The following is a 15,209-nucleotide window of genomic DNA, read 5'->3' on the forward strand; positions in this document are numbered from 1 at the left end:
TAAATTAATATTTATTTTTATATAATAAAAAAATAGATAATAGATAGAATTGTTATTGTCATCATAATTAATTATTACTATTATTATTACGACTATTCAATCGTATGATAGGAAGGTTCATGCTCTTGATAATCATCAATCACGACCAAGCATCTATCATTCATTATTTAAGCAAACTTCCCAAATAATTAGTGCTTGCACATCTATAATCTATTGAGACGGAATTATAGACTTTATCGAAGTTTGGATAATAAGATCACAAGTTTATTCTTCCTTTTTTTTCCCCTCCTTCTTCGTTATAAATAAATCTAAATACAAATTATTTTTTATATTATCATTTATTAAATAATTTTAGGGCGCATTTATTTATGACTATTTTAGCAAAAATTTTATTTTCTCTCAAAATTATTCATTTCAGCTTTAACAAACAAGTTAATAATAATCATTCCAAGTTAATAGAAAAGCATATAGTTGGTTGGAATATATAGTAGATACTAGATAGTAATTGTCTTTAATGAGTGATTTGGAATACAAGTTCTAATATAAAATTATTGTTTTTTACCGGTTTAATTACTTCGTTGGTTCTTATAATTTTGCGAAATTTTTAATTAGGTTTTTATACTTTTTTTTAATTGGGTTCCTGCACTAATTTTTTTTTTCAATTAGGTCCCTCTTAGCAGTAATTGACTTAATTTTATAGGGACCCAACTAAAAAAAAATTAGTGCAGAAACCCAAATAAAAGAAAAAAAAGTGTAGAGACTCAATTAAAAAAAATTAGTGCAAAGACTCAATTAAAAGAAAAAAAAAGTATAAGGACCTAATTAAAAATTTTGCAAAACTATAAAGACCAACGGACATTTTTTACAGTTAATATAAAATTATTGGTGTAAGAAGAGTTATATAATTAGAAATATAACTATTTATGTTGACTCCTCGTATCAGTTAAGTTTTTGGGAATTGGGATGAATAATTTTATAATATGGTATTAGAACTCTATATTTGAAAGATCTAGAGTTCAATCTTTGATGAATCCTAAAAAAAAAAATAGTATAAAAAAATAAAAAAATCTATGTAAAAATTAAACAAACCTAAAAAAAACTCTTATTTAGAAAAAATATTAAAAATATAACCATTCATATTATTTTCTTTCTACTTATATCATTATATGCCTTTTAGAGACTTTTAAGGGGGAAAAAAAATTAACAATGCGAAATAGCGCTTTTTATTTTTATTATGGAGTAGAGGTTGGTGTGTTGCAGCGTTATGAAAAACATAGGAGCTTTACCTGTATATGGTATCAGAGGAGCTGAGAGAGTTGAAGACAAGAATTTAGAGGATTCGTTTTTTTTTTTTTAAAATAAGAAAAATTTAATTGGAGGATCCGTTTTTCTTTTATAAATAAATAAATAAATAAACTAATCGGATGGTTCGATTAGTTAACCTTAAATTTCAAATTTTTTCTTCCTCACAATTCGGACCATCCAATTTATTTTCCAATTTTTTTTTCACAGAATTCGAATAGTCCAATTTTTTATTGTCCTCCATCATCCATATCAATACATAACACACACTCATGACATATCTAAATTAATCAGCCTCGAAATAGTGTATTCGTATGTAATAAAAGAAGTAAAAATGTAAAATATTCCAACAAAAAAGAATAGTAAAATAAGAAATAGTGGGAAAAGGTTAAATTTGAATTATAATGTGGAAATGAAGGGCAAAAGTGAGATTAAGTTGTGTATATAGGTGTGAGCATGCATAATAATAAGCACATCCACCTCTTTCTCCATTTTCTCCTTCTACCTGTTTCTCTGCCACCGCTCTAACAACTTTCTTTTTTCTCTGAACTCTTCACATTTGGAAGCCAATCTTATCAATCTCAGTCTATTTGTAAGTATCTCAAATTCTGATACTCTCTGACCCTTTCTTCTTTTTGCTTCCTAAGTTTTCTGTTAAGGGGGAAAAAAAAGGTAGCTGGCCCATGATAGAAAAATATTAAAGTTGAAACCTTTGTGAAATGGGGATATGATCTTCATGAAATTCAGTCTTATGGGGCTATTTATTTATTTTGTTTTTTGGGATCATTTTGCTACTGAATTAACGGAGAGTTAGGTGGTGGGAACTTTGAGGATTGTAGAGTTGTTTAATGGTTCACTTGTCTTTTACTTGTTCTTATTGAGATGGGGAAAAATGGTAAATTCATGCCCTTTTTTTTCTGTTTCACCTAGAGAGCAGCATGGTAGTTTTTACCTCTATTTTCTCTTTGAATCTCTGCCTGGTTTCTAAAACAAGCTTTTTTATTTTTTATTTTTTATTTTTAATTATCTATGGAAAAGGAAATTGTGATTTTTATTCTGATTTATCTCTTTTCAGGGGCATTGGTTCTTGAGGGCCTAACATCTGTATGAAACTCTAAGCAGTTCTGGGTATTAAGAAGAAGAAACCAGAATGCGGTGGTTTGGTCTTTCTGTTGATGTGTTTCGCAAAGTTGTATGCCTGAACTTGTATTGTAAAGTTATTCTGTAGATCATCATTCCCTTAAGTTCTCCATATTGTTACTTTTGTTGCATTATAGTTAGTTGCACCCATGGAAGTCAACCATTGTTTGATAATTTCTTCAGATAAGTATAGAATCAGCTGAAATCTCAGTAGTGAAGTGCAAGCCTGGTATTTTTTTTGCAGTAGTGTTGTTCTTGTCTCCAATAGTTCTCTAGTTCTAGCTGATTTTTACTTTGTAGTTAGTTTAGTGTCTTCATTGCCATACTCTATTGTGGCATATTTTTTGGGGTGCATTAGGATCAGGTTGATTGAGTAGCGTGGTAAGGATTAAAAGTAGTTATGGTGTGCCAAGCGGCAAGCCAAACAAGATTTCGGGCATTAAAACATGAGAATGGAATTGAAGGCGAATCGACAATTGTTGTTAGAGTGATAGCATGCTTTCAACCCTTGCACGATTGTCAGGTTGGTACCATATAACTTACAGACATGATTTTGAAGCTTGATTTGTGACGAAAAAACTTATATCTGTTTTGTGTTATCTTTATTAATTATTGGATTGTTTTATGAGCTCATGGGTGATGAATGCTATCTTCTAACTCTTTGCAGGCTGAGTACTTTCGTCATTTGCTTAAGCCCGTCACGTAGATAGATCAACTTTTTTTCTCATTTAGCTGAAGCCTGAAGTTTGTAGTTTTCTTTTTTTATTTGTCCACAAGAGAAATCAAGCTATTGAAGCTTCCATATCAAAGCACCATAGCATCTACTGGTAAATATTTTTATTTTGTACTTTTTCATTGGAAAGGGTCTGTTTTGTCATCTTTATCATTGATTGATCGACTATTGTTCTTTAGGTTATTTTTTTCGTTGGATGGTTAAGGATCATATGCCTTGGCCTTGCTCACAGCATATGGCTGGGTCATCACCTTGCTTGAATTGCTCCGGCACATTGCCAGGGCCAAACTTGTATGGTTCTTCAGCATATCTGAATCCTAGTACATTCATCTTGCCTGCTGTGAGTGTATTTCCTGGATTTGCAGCTCCTGCTGCCCCATATCTGAAGGCTGAGCCCACCAATGAAGTAGTGCAGGGGTTCCATCAGTATCTTCAGTCATTGCCAACTTTGAAAGAAATGCATACTGAAGAGGCTATGCAACTGCAAAATGCAAATTCTGTATCTTTGCAGAAGAAGTTACTTATTTTCGACCAATCTGGTAATAAGACAAGGTTGTTTTATGGTTCTGTCTTGCCTCTTGTCCAGAGTCCAGTTGTTAATGCTACACAATATGTATACAAGGACGAAAAGGCAGCTAATTTGGGTCAAAAGCATCTACCGAACAGTTCAACAGAAGAATCTGATAATGATCATATAGTTAATGAAGAAAGTGAAATGCATGAAGACACAGAAGAAATCAATGCCTTGCTTTATTCTGATGATTCTGATTTCAGTGGTGATGATGATGATGAGGTAACAAGTACAGGCCACTCTCCATTGGTTACTAAAATGACTTATGTGATGCAAGAGCAGTATGAGGATTCAAAGGAGGAGGTTGCAAGCTCTGGTTTGCCAAACAAAAGGCGGAAGTCAATTAATGGCGAGTACTATAGATCACCGATGCCTGCAGGTACTGCAGGTTTAGCAAGACTAAATGATACTTATGAGTATGCCAGCGACGCTGAATCAAAATATTCCAGTGGCCGTGTGTATTCTGGAGGTGCTGAGCAAACTAAAGACAATAGTTCAATGGTGGATGATATTCAATTGAAAAGGGATAAAATCCGGGAATCATTGAGAGTACTTGAGAACTTAGTTCCTGGTGCAAAGGGAAAGAATCCACTGTTAGTCATTGATGAAACAATTGAGTACTTGAATTCTTTGATGACTGGTACTTCTGGAGAAGATAATATCACCAAAGGCTCATCGCCGCCATAGCATACTTTGATATAAGGACACATCAATAGCAAAAAAGGTCATAGTCGACGAATTCTTAGCTCTGTTTCATGAGAAGTTTGAACTTAGCAATTAGCATGCTTGGTTCTTTTCTTACTTTCTTCCATTCTGCTTTCTCAAGGTTTATATTTAGTTGTGTGCAATAAGGGAGTAAAAGCAGCAATTGGAGGGGGAAAAAATGGGGCTTGGGATATCAATTTGTTGACCAGAATTTGTATCTTTTGGCTTTCTTGGAGTGTAGATGGTAGTGGAGGATGACTGTGCTGCAAAAGTGGATATTTATTTTCCACCCTCAAAATGTTGAAGTCTGTAGGTGAATGGTGATTGAATGCATGCGCGTTAGGTAACTTGGGTCCCACTCTGCACCTTCCTCTTGATTCCTGGTTTGATGCTTTTGGCCTCTCTTTCAAACTTGTACGCATATCATATCACATTGGCATGGGACTCTCTAAAAAAGTGTCAAGAAAAGTTTAAGTTTTGGATGTTGGGTTATGCTTCAAATTGAATGAGGAGAGTGGTTGTTACATCATGAGTTGCTTGCTGGGACCCTTTTTGTTGGATGTGTCATTTGTGGTAAAGGTTACTTTGTTTTACATCCTAGAGGGTGGAATCAACATCAAAGACATTTTGTTTTCTTTCTTTTTTCTATTTTCTACGTTGTAATTGAGAGGTTAGTTGAGCATTCGAGGTTTCCTTTTCATGATGCTACTAGCCTACTACTATTTATGTGTCGGTTGAGTGATTGTGTTAATAATTTGTTTGGGGGGTGAATCTATCATCTATATATTCTGGTTTTTGTAGCTGTTCTTCACTGATTTGTCTATGTTGGTTGTCTTTTCTTGTGTTTTATTGTTTATACCTATTGAGCCATTCAATATTCAGTGATTCAGTATGATTATTTTCTCTTCCCGGAATTTTTTTAATCCTATGCTAGTTCATGAAAATGGAAAGAATTTTACAAAGAGTTTGTAAAGTGATAAAGTGAATCATAATCATTATTGAATTTGTAATTTTTATCATATATGAATTTTATTATCTTGTTTTAAGAATAATTAGATGTTTCTTTTTTTACTTTTATTAACTTTTTCACTTTAAAAGAACTTGATCCGAATGAAGTTGATGGTGTATTGATTAAATCCTGGCCCCAAAAGAAAATTTTTTAACAACAATTCAATCTTTTTGAATTAAGTTGCAAAATTGAGTTGTTTGGTTTAAATGTTTTTTGAACTAGAATATCTTTGCCACCTGGATAATTGATTATCTTGCCATTATCAAGGATTTGACACTGAAGTTGACTAAAATGCCACCTGGACTGTACATAAAAAACAACACTATAATCAAATCAATTAGAGAAGATGACTATTACCATAATAAAGATAATCATTAGCAGATTAACTTTTGCCCCCTAATTTTTCCCCCGGATGGTACCTTCAAAATCTGATGGTGATGAATGATGATATTTGGTGTTTCACCTGAAGCATCTGCAATGCCATGATTATTGATATTGTCCCTTGTCATGTGTTGTGGTATACACTATTTTGGTGATTTGATTTGATCCCATGCCATCAACATATTTACTTATTGCCCACCTTGGAAGGCTTTTGCATCACATGACAAGCCCATCACTATTTTCATGCAGGGTGGCATAATTTATGTTGGAATATCTAATCATGTTTCTTCCTTTTATAGTTTGTGATTACATTAATTTTGCCTTAGCTTAGGTCTGTCTCCCTTAATATTTTGATATCATTATTCCCCTTTTTCATTGGTTCAATTTCTTCTATAGTCAAGGGTAAAAAAAACAAAAGAAAACAAGAGGATTCAAATATGCTTTTACACTGGAAATATATTATTGAATTTGGTAACAAATTATAATTTAGCTAGAATCTTGCTATAAGATACAATAGGAACTGAAAGAAGAGAAGCCTCATTTACTGTTCAAATGAAGAAAAGTAATGAAATATGACCAAAAAGGAAAAAGGTGGGGACTCAGAAGAAATGGTTCCAAGTAAAACTAGGACTTTAGGAAATCGAATTCCTCCACCTTCTAGTAGTCTTTCTGTTATGTTCTTCAGAAGCTGTTGGAAGCTGATGTGGTGGAACATCATGGTTTTCAACATTTGTTGTCTTTGTAAATTTGGTCAGCTTCTTCCATCCACTGCTCCATGCTGATGTATGCTTCTGCTTCAACATCATCTTATCAAATTGTTTCTGTAAAGTCTCCATGTCATTTTGGAGCTCTAAGTATTTGGCTTTCACACTCTCAAGCTCAAACTTGAGTGTGTTGATGTCTTTCTTTGCAGTTGACCAACCTTCTTGGAATGATTGTGGTGTTCCTTCAAGGAGTGTTTTTCTGTTCACAACCATTGGATGGTCAAGAGATTCATCATCACCTTTTAGAGAACTGCTGGCTAATGCATTGCTGATCTTCACCTGTTCAGAGAATAGAACTTGCACCACTACCCTTAATGGAAGCCTTTCATTTTGTGCAGCATGCAGGCATGCATCAATGGAGAGTTTCTGACAATCCATTACACGGCAGAGTCGCTTCCTTTCATGTTCAGACAGCGTTGGATGCGCCTGTTTATTTGTTTCGCAGATAAGAGAATTCAGAAGTAGAAATCAGTTAGACTATGAAAGAACTAACTAAACACATTTTTACTGTTAATTCTTTGGTAATTCTGAATTGAATCAATTCAATCTTTTATTTTGACTCTAACCAATGAAACAGTAGTTAGTTAATTACCTTAAGATATGAATCAATTGCTCTGTAAAGTCCATCATCACAGGTCCTAGCTGACTCCGGCAAAGCTTCGGCAAGCACCTGAAACTTTGTCAAGGACAGGTTTCTATCTCTGGACACTTCTGTAAGATAACTATCAACAAGCCTTGCAACTCTTGCCTTGGCATTCAAGTTACTACTTCCCATATGTTTGTCTGAAAACGATTGTCTACCTGGACTTGAAGTTTCAGTCTGTTCTTGCACAAGAAAATGCTCTAATAGCCTCTGAACAAGGTCCACATCATACATAGTCTCACTCTTATTATAACATGGAATCAGAAGATCAGCAAGTGTAGCCTGCTCAAACTGCATTCCCACCCTTTTCTCCAATTCAGTAACAAGTGCAGGAGCAACTTTTAACATGTTAGCCATTCTCAAAAGTCTAAGAAGGAAGCTGCATGTAACACTATCCTTCTGTGGTGGAATGATGCTGATGAGGCTCTCAATGATGAGTCTATGATCCTTAGCTTGAAGACTTGAAGAAGCATCATCTCTAGGTGCAGCCACAACCATGTGGAGCCCACCTTTCCAGCTATTGCCACTAGCATTACTACTACTGTTACTGATGCTGCAGCTACTTGCTTCATCATTTTGGAGTGCTGTGTCACTGATCAATCCTGGTAGCCACTTAGTTGCATAATGCATTATTGAAGCACCAATCAATTCAAATCTCATACCCTTAACCTTGATTGCAGTTACCACTCTAACAAAGTGATCGATCCTGAGGATCGAAACATCCTCAAACCACCAATCAGGAGGAACCTGCTGATTCCTACTTGGGCTTGAATCTTTCATGCTCATGCTATTCCATCTTGGGCTGGAAATTTTAGCTGTTCTTCCGGTGTAAGACCACCTTATTCCTTTAGGATTAGCACAAGCTTTCCAAGCTATGGACTCACTGCACCGGCGAACAATTTGGAGGTTCTCGGCCCAAGGCGAGAGCTTTTCGCAGCTTTTCAACACCACTATGGAGTCTCTCCAAGAAGACAGAACAACATAGCTGAGGAATGCTTCTGTCTTGAATATGAGATTCCCTTCCTCTAAGTCTTCTGTCATTTCAAGATACTCAGCAGCACATCTTAGGCCAGAGATGTTGCCGGCTGTTAAATCAACAGCAATTCCATAGCAGAATTTGGCTGCAAGCTCAAAAGCCTCAGGCCCACCAGGGATATCATCCATAACTATCTTATTTATATCCGGGTCTCTGGATTCATATATGATCCTATTCAGCTTTCCACTTCTAGATAGCAAGGGGTACTTTTTCACAAAAGAGAAAGGAGAACAAAAAATTTACAAAATTCAACAGTACAAAGATTAGTACCTTATCTCCTTGTATATATGACTATACATACTATAAGGTTACAAAAATTGCATACCTTATGCAAGTGGAAGCTAGATTCTCCAATTTGTACTAGAAAGTCACTTGGAATATCAGTTGCAACATACCTGCAATGGAAGGGACTAAACTTTTTAAGATTGTTCAAAGATTATGAAATGGACAAATTAACAGTATAAAAAAACAAACTTTTCAGTCCTATCTTCTGCCATGTGTCTTAAGACTTTCCAAGTTACTAGAATTAGTAAAGGAGATTAGTAACTGTTAACACCCTTAAAAAGGGTACTAATTAATCATACACATTAAGTTTAATTAAACATACCAAGAGTGGCCTCTTTGAACAAATCCTTCTGTCTTGACACCATGCTTGGTTGAAGTGAGTACTCCACCCCCATATTGTTGTCCTACTGCTGCTGATTCACTTTCTGATTCCCACATGCTGCAAAAGCCAGATTCACAATGCAGAGCTCTTTAATTTTTCTCAGGAAAGTAGCTTTTACACACACAAGGCCAAGAGATAAAAAATAAAAAAAGCTATGTGAATGAGTAGAGAGACTAGAGTAGTAGACAAGAGACTTCAGTGAAAGGAGGAAACCACATGGGATGGTTGGAGTAATGAGTTATCACAAAAATTGTCGGCTTCTTGAAAGAAAAAAGTTGGAGGACTGGTTTACAGGCTGTGCTGAAATGGGCATAGTCAATAGACAGTGGTGGTGTTAGTGTTGTTGTTTTTGAAATGTTAATGATGAATCTCAGCTTGTGTTTTTATTCAAGCCTTTGGATTTTAGGTAACCCTTTCTTATGAGTCAATGTATTAAGACAGAAAGCTTCAGTTTTGTTTTTGTAAACTCAGCTGTGAGGTTGTGAGTTGTGACCACACAATCATACATGTCTCTTCCTTTTCAGCTTATTTTCTTTATTCTTTAGATGTTACTGAATTTATTACATTCCAAAACATTCCTTTGACATTGGGAAAAATAAACAAATATAAAAAATAAACGCACTCCCATGCAGAATTTTTGGTATGTAAAAACTGAAAAACTTCAATCAATTATTACAATAATGCCAATTGATTACTACTAGGATTAATCATATCATAGCCAAAGGTAAAAGAGAAATAACTCTTGGCAGAGCAAAATTACAAGAGAGTAAACATGTCTCCTTTTATCCTATGAACAAGAACAGGTTTTGAAAATTGATGAGAGGTAAAAATGAACAAGTGGTAGTGGATTTTTGAGGGCAAAAATGACTATGACTTGTGGTTATATGTTTTGTCCTAGTGGTACCAGCTACCAACATATCTGCATTTGACTGTTTCATAGTCCCTGTGTTAATCCAAACTATACATGTTTTTACAATTTGCTTAAGGAAAAAAGTTACAGTTTTGTTTTTATAAGTTTAGTGTATTTGGAGTCATCAACAAGAGTGTTGGTGTAGTAATAAAGACAAATTAAAATATAATAATATACTTCAAAGTTCAGAGGAGCTTAAAGCAAAACAGAAAGGAATAAAAAAAGGTATATTCTGCATCATCAGCAGAATTTTGTACTTCTTGTACATATCTGATAAAAAGGAAAAACTTTTATGGAAGAACTTACTAAAAAAAATTGTACTTTACAAAGAATTATGCAATCTCTTTTTTTTTTTTTTCAAAAGAATCATACAAATTCTCAATCAGTGCCATACTAGGCTAACTAAAATATGGTTAAATGTCAACAAGAAAACAACATCTAAATCTTGTCCTTTTGATAATTGAAACCATTAGACACACTCTGAAGTCTGAATTGAATAAGGTAAGGGTAAACTTTTTGGGTCAAGTACTATAATCTTAAGAGATTATTCAACACTGGCAGAGTAGTTTGAGTTTGTCTCATTAGGTTGTACTTTTACCCTTAGACTTAGTGTGTGTCCCCTCAAAATAAATGTGTGGTTTTGGTTTCATCATATGAGATTAAATCCAAATAATCTGAACTACCAATCAATGAAACCTATCTGAATTTATTTCCTACATCATTTAAATTAATTATATAAAACTCAAGGATAGGATTATGATTCTGCTACATCATGATTTTGGTTCTTAATCTTCAAATCCGGGAGATATCATATTCATGTCTTCCTACTTATCTGTCTGACCTTATCAATTATTAGAAGTCATTTGAATAATAGGCCAAAAGAGAAGAATGGAGAAGCATAAATTTCTCATGTCTATTTTTTTTTTTGTCAAATTTTCTTTTTCGAAAAAAAAAAATAATTCTTGCATGAGATTACCTTTTGGCATGCCCAGTTGAGTGATATGCAACATGCAAATCTTTATTAAATTACTTGATTTTAAAAAAATAACTTATTTAACTCCTGAAATTAGACAAGATTGTATATACAATTTTTTTTACATCTCTATATCAGATAAATTACTTTAAAAAATAATTTAATTTTGATGTACTATCAGTATAAAATAGTTTTATACGTGTATCTAATTATGTAACGATACGTCTACAAAAATAACTATTTTTTATATTGATAGCGTAAATAACTCCAAAAGAACAAATGTAATTAAATGACTCTGTAAAATGTTTATACGTATCAAAATTAAACTCTTAAAAAATTGACAAAAATAAACAGACACAGTTGTGGCTAGCTCAGTAGTGATTAGTGAACAGTATAAATTGGTAATAATATTTTGTAACATGAATTAATGGTCATGCATGATGCATAGTGTGTGAAAATACGGGAAAGGGATATTGTTTCCAAAGTGCATGGTGGGAGTTGTGCCGCGTAAGCTCCCAACTATTTGCTTCACATGCTTCTGCCATTGGCTGTTGGCTCTTGACCAAGCATACTACCTGTATTCAACCCCCTTCACTTCAACCTTCTCTTTCCATTGATTCATTCAAGGACCATACCATACCATACCATACCAATAATGCATTTTCATATGGTACTATCAAGCATCTTGTTTAATGTGGATGTTAATGAATTGTTCTGTGAGATTTGTACCATGTTAGTTGCTAGCAGAAGCAGTCAGTCCCATCATCCATTATTGTTTGGCTTTTAGGTCTATTTCAATTCAATGTTTGTTGTTTGTTCTTTCATTAGGATTTAGAAGTTAGATAGATCTATGCTTGGAGGCTACAGCATTGCTTAGTTACTTGTCAAATGGTTGTTGCCATTTATGGGAAAACCTCCCTGTTTCTGCAAGAAACCAAAAAAGGTGCTTACTTAAACACTTGCATGTAGTATTAGCTTCTATTCTTTATTGAAGGGGGAGAAGAAAACTTAGCATTTTCATATTAAGTTATTAACTAACCATTGTCAAGACATGTTGCCAAAAAGAAGGAAAAGAGAGCATATATAAAAAGTTGTAGGAATAAATTTAGCCACCACAGCAGCATTACAACTAATCTAATGAGAAATGAGGAAAATACAAGGCTCTCACATAGAACCACTGGAGTGTTACAAATCCACAAAAACAGTTCAAAACTGTCATCCTGCAGGTTATTTATTGAGTCATCCATAATTTCCTTTCAAAACCCTGTAAAGTACACTACATGATAGATTCACTGCCAAAGAACTGCTGATTAATTGTTTCCGGGATTGAGATTCTTGTCAATGAGAACCATGTTCAAATTGTTGGCAATTTCACCTAACCCAATATCTGTAAATGCAGCCATAATCCTTTCACATGCAAGCATATCAAAATCTGAGGCAGTTGATTGCTTCCATTGATCAATAACTTCACCCACTTCTTTTGTATGCCCAAGCATCAAATATGAAGAAACAACACAAATATAATTCCTGCTAATCATTTTCTGGTTAGTCATTCTCAAGGATTTCCATATCTGATCTATTTTATCCTTATTTCCCAACCCAGTATAAAGAATGATTAAGAAGTCATATGTTATCCACTGCCTTTGGGAGATTCTTTTTTCAGCCTCAACAAGGGTGTTTGAAGCAGCATTCTCAAGATGACCTACTTTAACATATATATTTGCCAGGTTCAAATATCTTGTCCAACTTTCATCAGAACCAGCACCATGACTCATTTCATCAAGAATCCTTCTAACTTCATCAACATTAAAAGTAGCAGCACAGGAACTAATCCAGAGGTTGTAGGTGAAGATATCTGGAGCAATCTTTTGTTGTTTCAGTTCTTCAACAACTAAGGGAACCTTTTCAAGCTGTCCGACTGACACGTAAAGTGTCATCAACTCGTTGTAAGTGAGGGCATCAAAGGAGAGATTGGAATCCTTAATCCTTTGATAAAGTTCTTCAGCCTTTTCAATCAGTTTTGCTCCTGCATAAGAATGGAGGAGGGCTGTGTAAGTTTCAGTTGTCTTTGCAGCAAGAGGTAGACCCTCGAAGTAACGCTCTGCAGCATCAATGCCGAAAACTTTAGTCATCAAATCTATGCGGACTGCATAATCAGAGTCTGATAATTGGTATTCATCATGGGCAACCATCCATTCTGATATCTGCAATCATCAATAGTCACAAACTGCAGAGCCGTAGATCCAACAGAAAATAAGAGAACAATATTCATACTAGAGCCTTCCATGCTCAATGTGCTCTTATAAATTTTAAACTTTTTGTTCCATTACAGTCAAAATTCAAATGCCAATGGGACTATTTATCAAAGTCCATACTTAGTGTATTACCAACCACTATATGATTCTTCATTTTCAGCCATTATAAGCATAGCACAACTATAATACTTGAAACCTTACAGACCTAATAAAACTCCAAATCTCAAACTGTATTATTCTAAGCTGAAACTGTGTGCAGGATCAAGTTTCTTGGTGAGAAAATAAGAGAAAATGAGAGACAATTTTGAGGTGCTGAGAAAGCTCCCTTTTCTTATTGAATGCAGCAATTAGAGTGAGAGAATCTAACTATATTACAACAGTTTTCTATTTATAGACATAGCTAACTAACTAAGTGCCCGCTGTATGCTGAGTCATCATCACAACTAACTAACAAGTAACAACCTAACACTCTAATTTATTAGCCAAGCTAACTGAGCAGGGAATAGCTGAAGCATTTCCAACTTGCTCAGTATCACTCTCATCACTCTATTTTGCTAAATTTCAAGAGATGCTAAGAGATATGAACTTAATGACCAATCTAGAGAACCTAGCTCTCTAGACAAAAGGATCCCTGACCTTAATTCACAAAATGATTATTTGTCCTCCATTATTTGAGGCTCTAAGCCTTGGTTTTTATACAAAAAACGAACAACTAACTCCATAAAAACTATCTAATAATACTAGCAATTTAACCATCTAAATCATTAAAATTCCAATCACCATGAGAAAGGAAAAGATCAAATAGAAACCTCAAGAGCATGTTTGTAGCGCTGAGATCTTCTAAGGTCTTTGGATATATCCCGAAGCTCAGAAGCTGTAATTGTATTCCCTTCAAGGACCCATTTTTGAATAATATTTGTGGCGCTTCGCTTTGGGAGCCTTAACCTCATGATTCTGCTCCTTAGGTCATCATCGTCTTCAGCCACAGAGCTATGAGTCTCTTCTTCAATCGCCACGTCACTGTTCACAGCACCCGAGGACGAAAATCTTGATAGGTTTGATGCTCCCTTCAGGAAACAAGGCTGCGGCTGATAGATATAGCTGCTGTTTCTGCATGATATGACCAATTGCAATAATCGTGGGTGAGTTGAGAACTACCAATACCCTAAACAATTTCAATCAGTGGGATGATATACATTGATTGGAAAAGAGGGTCAGCATGACATTAACATCAAATCGCAGTTGCAAAGTGTGATTTTGGAACATCGAGTGAGAGAGTAGTTAGGCTTACCGTCTGAGAGCGAAGAACAGCGAGCGACACGCCATTGGAGGCGTTTGCTTCCTTCCCCTTGATTCTCTCTGTTCTCAGCTAGTCAGCTATTCCACTTTTACATTATACCCTTAAATATGTCCAATTTCTAAAATATTTAAAATACAATTTGAGACTTGAGAGTCTATTTTTTAAAGATGCTTGGTAAATATATAAAATATACGAGTTAGTAATTAAAATCGTTCCTGAAATATATTTTGATCTTTATTTTTATTTTTAAAAGATAAAGTTAATCAAAATAGTTCTGAAAGATGAACAAGTTATTCAAGTTTGTCAAAATTAGGCTAGACAAATTGTTTTAACTGAAAAAATGGTGAATCAAATCTTGAACTGGTCTAAATTAATGTTATTTTTTATAAAAAATTACTACAATACCCTTATTATAAAATTTATATATATAATAGAAAAATAAATGACTAAAATTTAGGATTCTCAAAATTAATATATATAATAGAAGTATTTTAGTCATTTTCTATAATAGGGTATTGCAATCATTTTTTATAAAAGATAATATTAATTTAGACCAGTTCAAGATTTGATTCATCATTTTTCGGTCAAACCAATTTGTCTAACCTAATTTTGACAAAAATAACACGATTTAATCGATTATATGTTAAATTTTAATTATTAAAAAATATCTTTATGAAAAGACGTTTTCAACGTCTTTATCTGAGTTGCTTCTTTTAAGGAATGATTTTGATTATTAACTCTAAAATATATTTGTTAAGATTTTAAGTGTAACAATACATCTTTTGATTTGTAACCAAAAAAATAAAACTTATGTAAAACA

At 34.1% G+C, this 15,209-nt stretch overlaps 3 protein-coding genes across 3 annotated transcripts; 1 reads left to right on the forward strand and 2 right to left on the reverse strand.

Moving 5' to 3' along the window:
- The first annotated feature begins 1,763 nt into the window (after positions 1-1,763).
- LOC112714822 (transcription factor bHLH143) lies at positions 1,764-5,262 on the forward strand. The gene is made up of 4 exons (XM_025766501.3): positions 1,764-1,894; positions 2,378-2,965; positions 3,110-3,269; positions 3,355-5,262. The coding sequence occupies exon 4, from the start codon at positions 3,372-3,374 to the stop codon at positions 4,431-4,433; it is 1,062 nt and encodes a 353-aa protein (XP_025622286.1). The 5' UTR covers positions 1,764-1,894; positions 2,378-2,965; positions 3,110-3,269; positions 3,355-3,371; the 3' UTR covers positions 4,434-5,262.
- A 1,006-nt stretch (positions 5,263-6,268) lies between these two features.
- On the reverse strand, positions 6,269-9,478 carry LOC112714820 (root phototropism protein 3). The gene is made up of 5 exons (XM_025766499.3): positions 9,146-9,478; positions 8,892-9,008; positions 8,610-8,679; positions 7,198-8,490; positions 6,269-7,031 (listed from the first exon to the last, which is right to left on the reverse strand). The coding sequence occupies exons 2-5, from the start codon at positions 9,005-9,007 to the stop codon at positions 6,474-6,476; spliced, it is 2,037 nt and encodes a 678-aa protein (XP_025622284.1). The 5' UTR covers position 9,008; positions 9,146-9,478; the 3' UTR covers positions 6,269-6,473.
- Positions 9,479-11,888: 2,410 nt separating this feature from the next.
- Positions 11,889-14,545, reverse strand: LOC112714823 (pentatricopeptide repeat-containing protein At5g09450, mitochondrial). The gene is made up of 3 exons (XM_025766502.3): positions 14,381-14,545; positions 13,899-14,199; positions 11,889-13,038 (listed from the first exon to the last, which is right to left on the reverse strand). The coding sequence occupies exons 1-3, from the start codon at positions 14,413-14,415 to the stop codon at positions 12,145-12,147; spliced, it is 1,230 nt and encodes a 409-aa protein (XP_025622287.1). The 5' UTR covers positions 14,416-14,545; the 3' UTR covers positions 11,889-12,144.
- Positions 14,546-15,209: the final 664 nt, after the last annotated feature.

The sequence above is a fragment of the Arachis hypogaea genome, chromosome 10 (assembly GCF_003086295.3).
Source record: "Arachis hypogaea cultivar Tifrunner chromosome 10, arahy.Tifrunner.gnm2.J5K5, whole genome shotgun sequence".
NCBI classification, from domain to species: domain Eukaryota; kingdom Viridiplantae; phylum Streptophyta; class Magnoliopsida; order Fabales; family Fabaceae; genus Arachis; species Arachis hypogaea.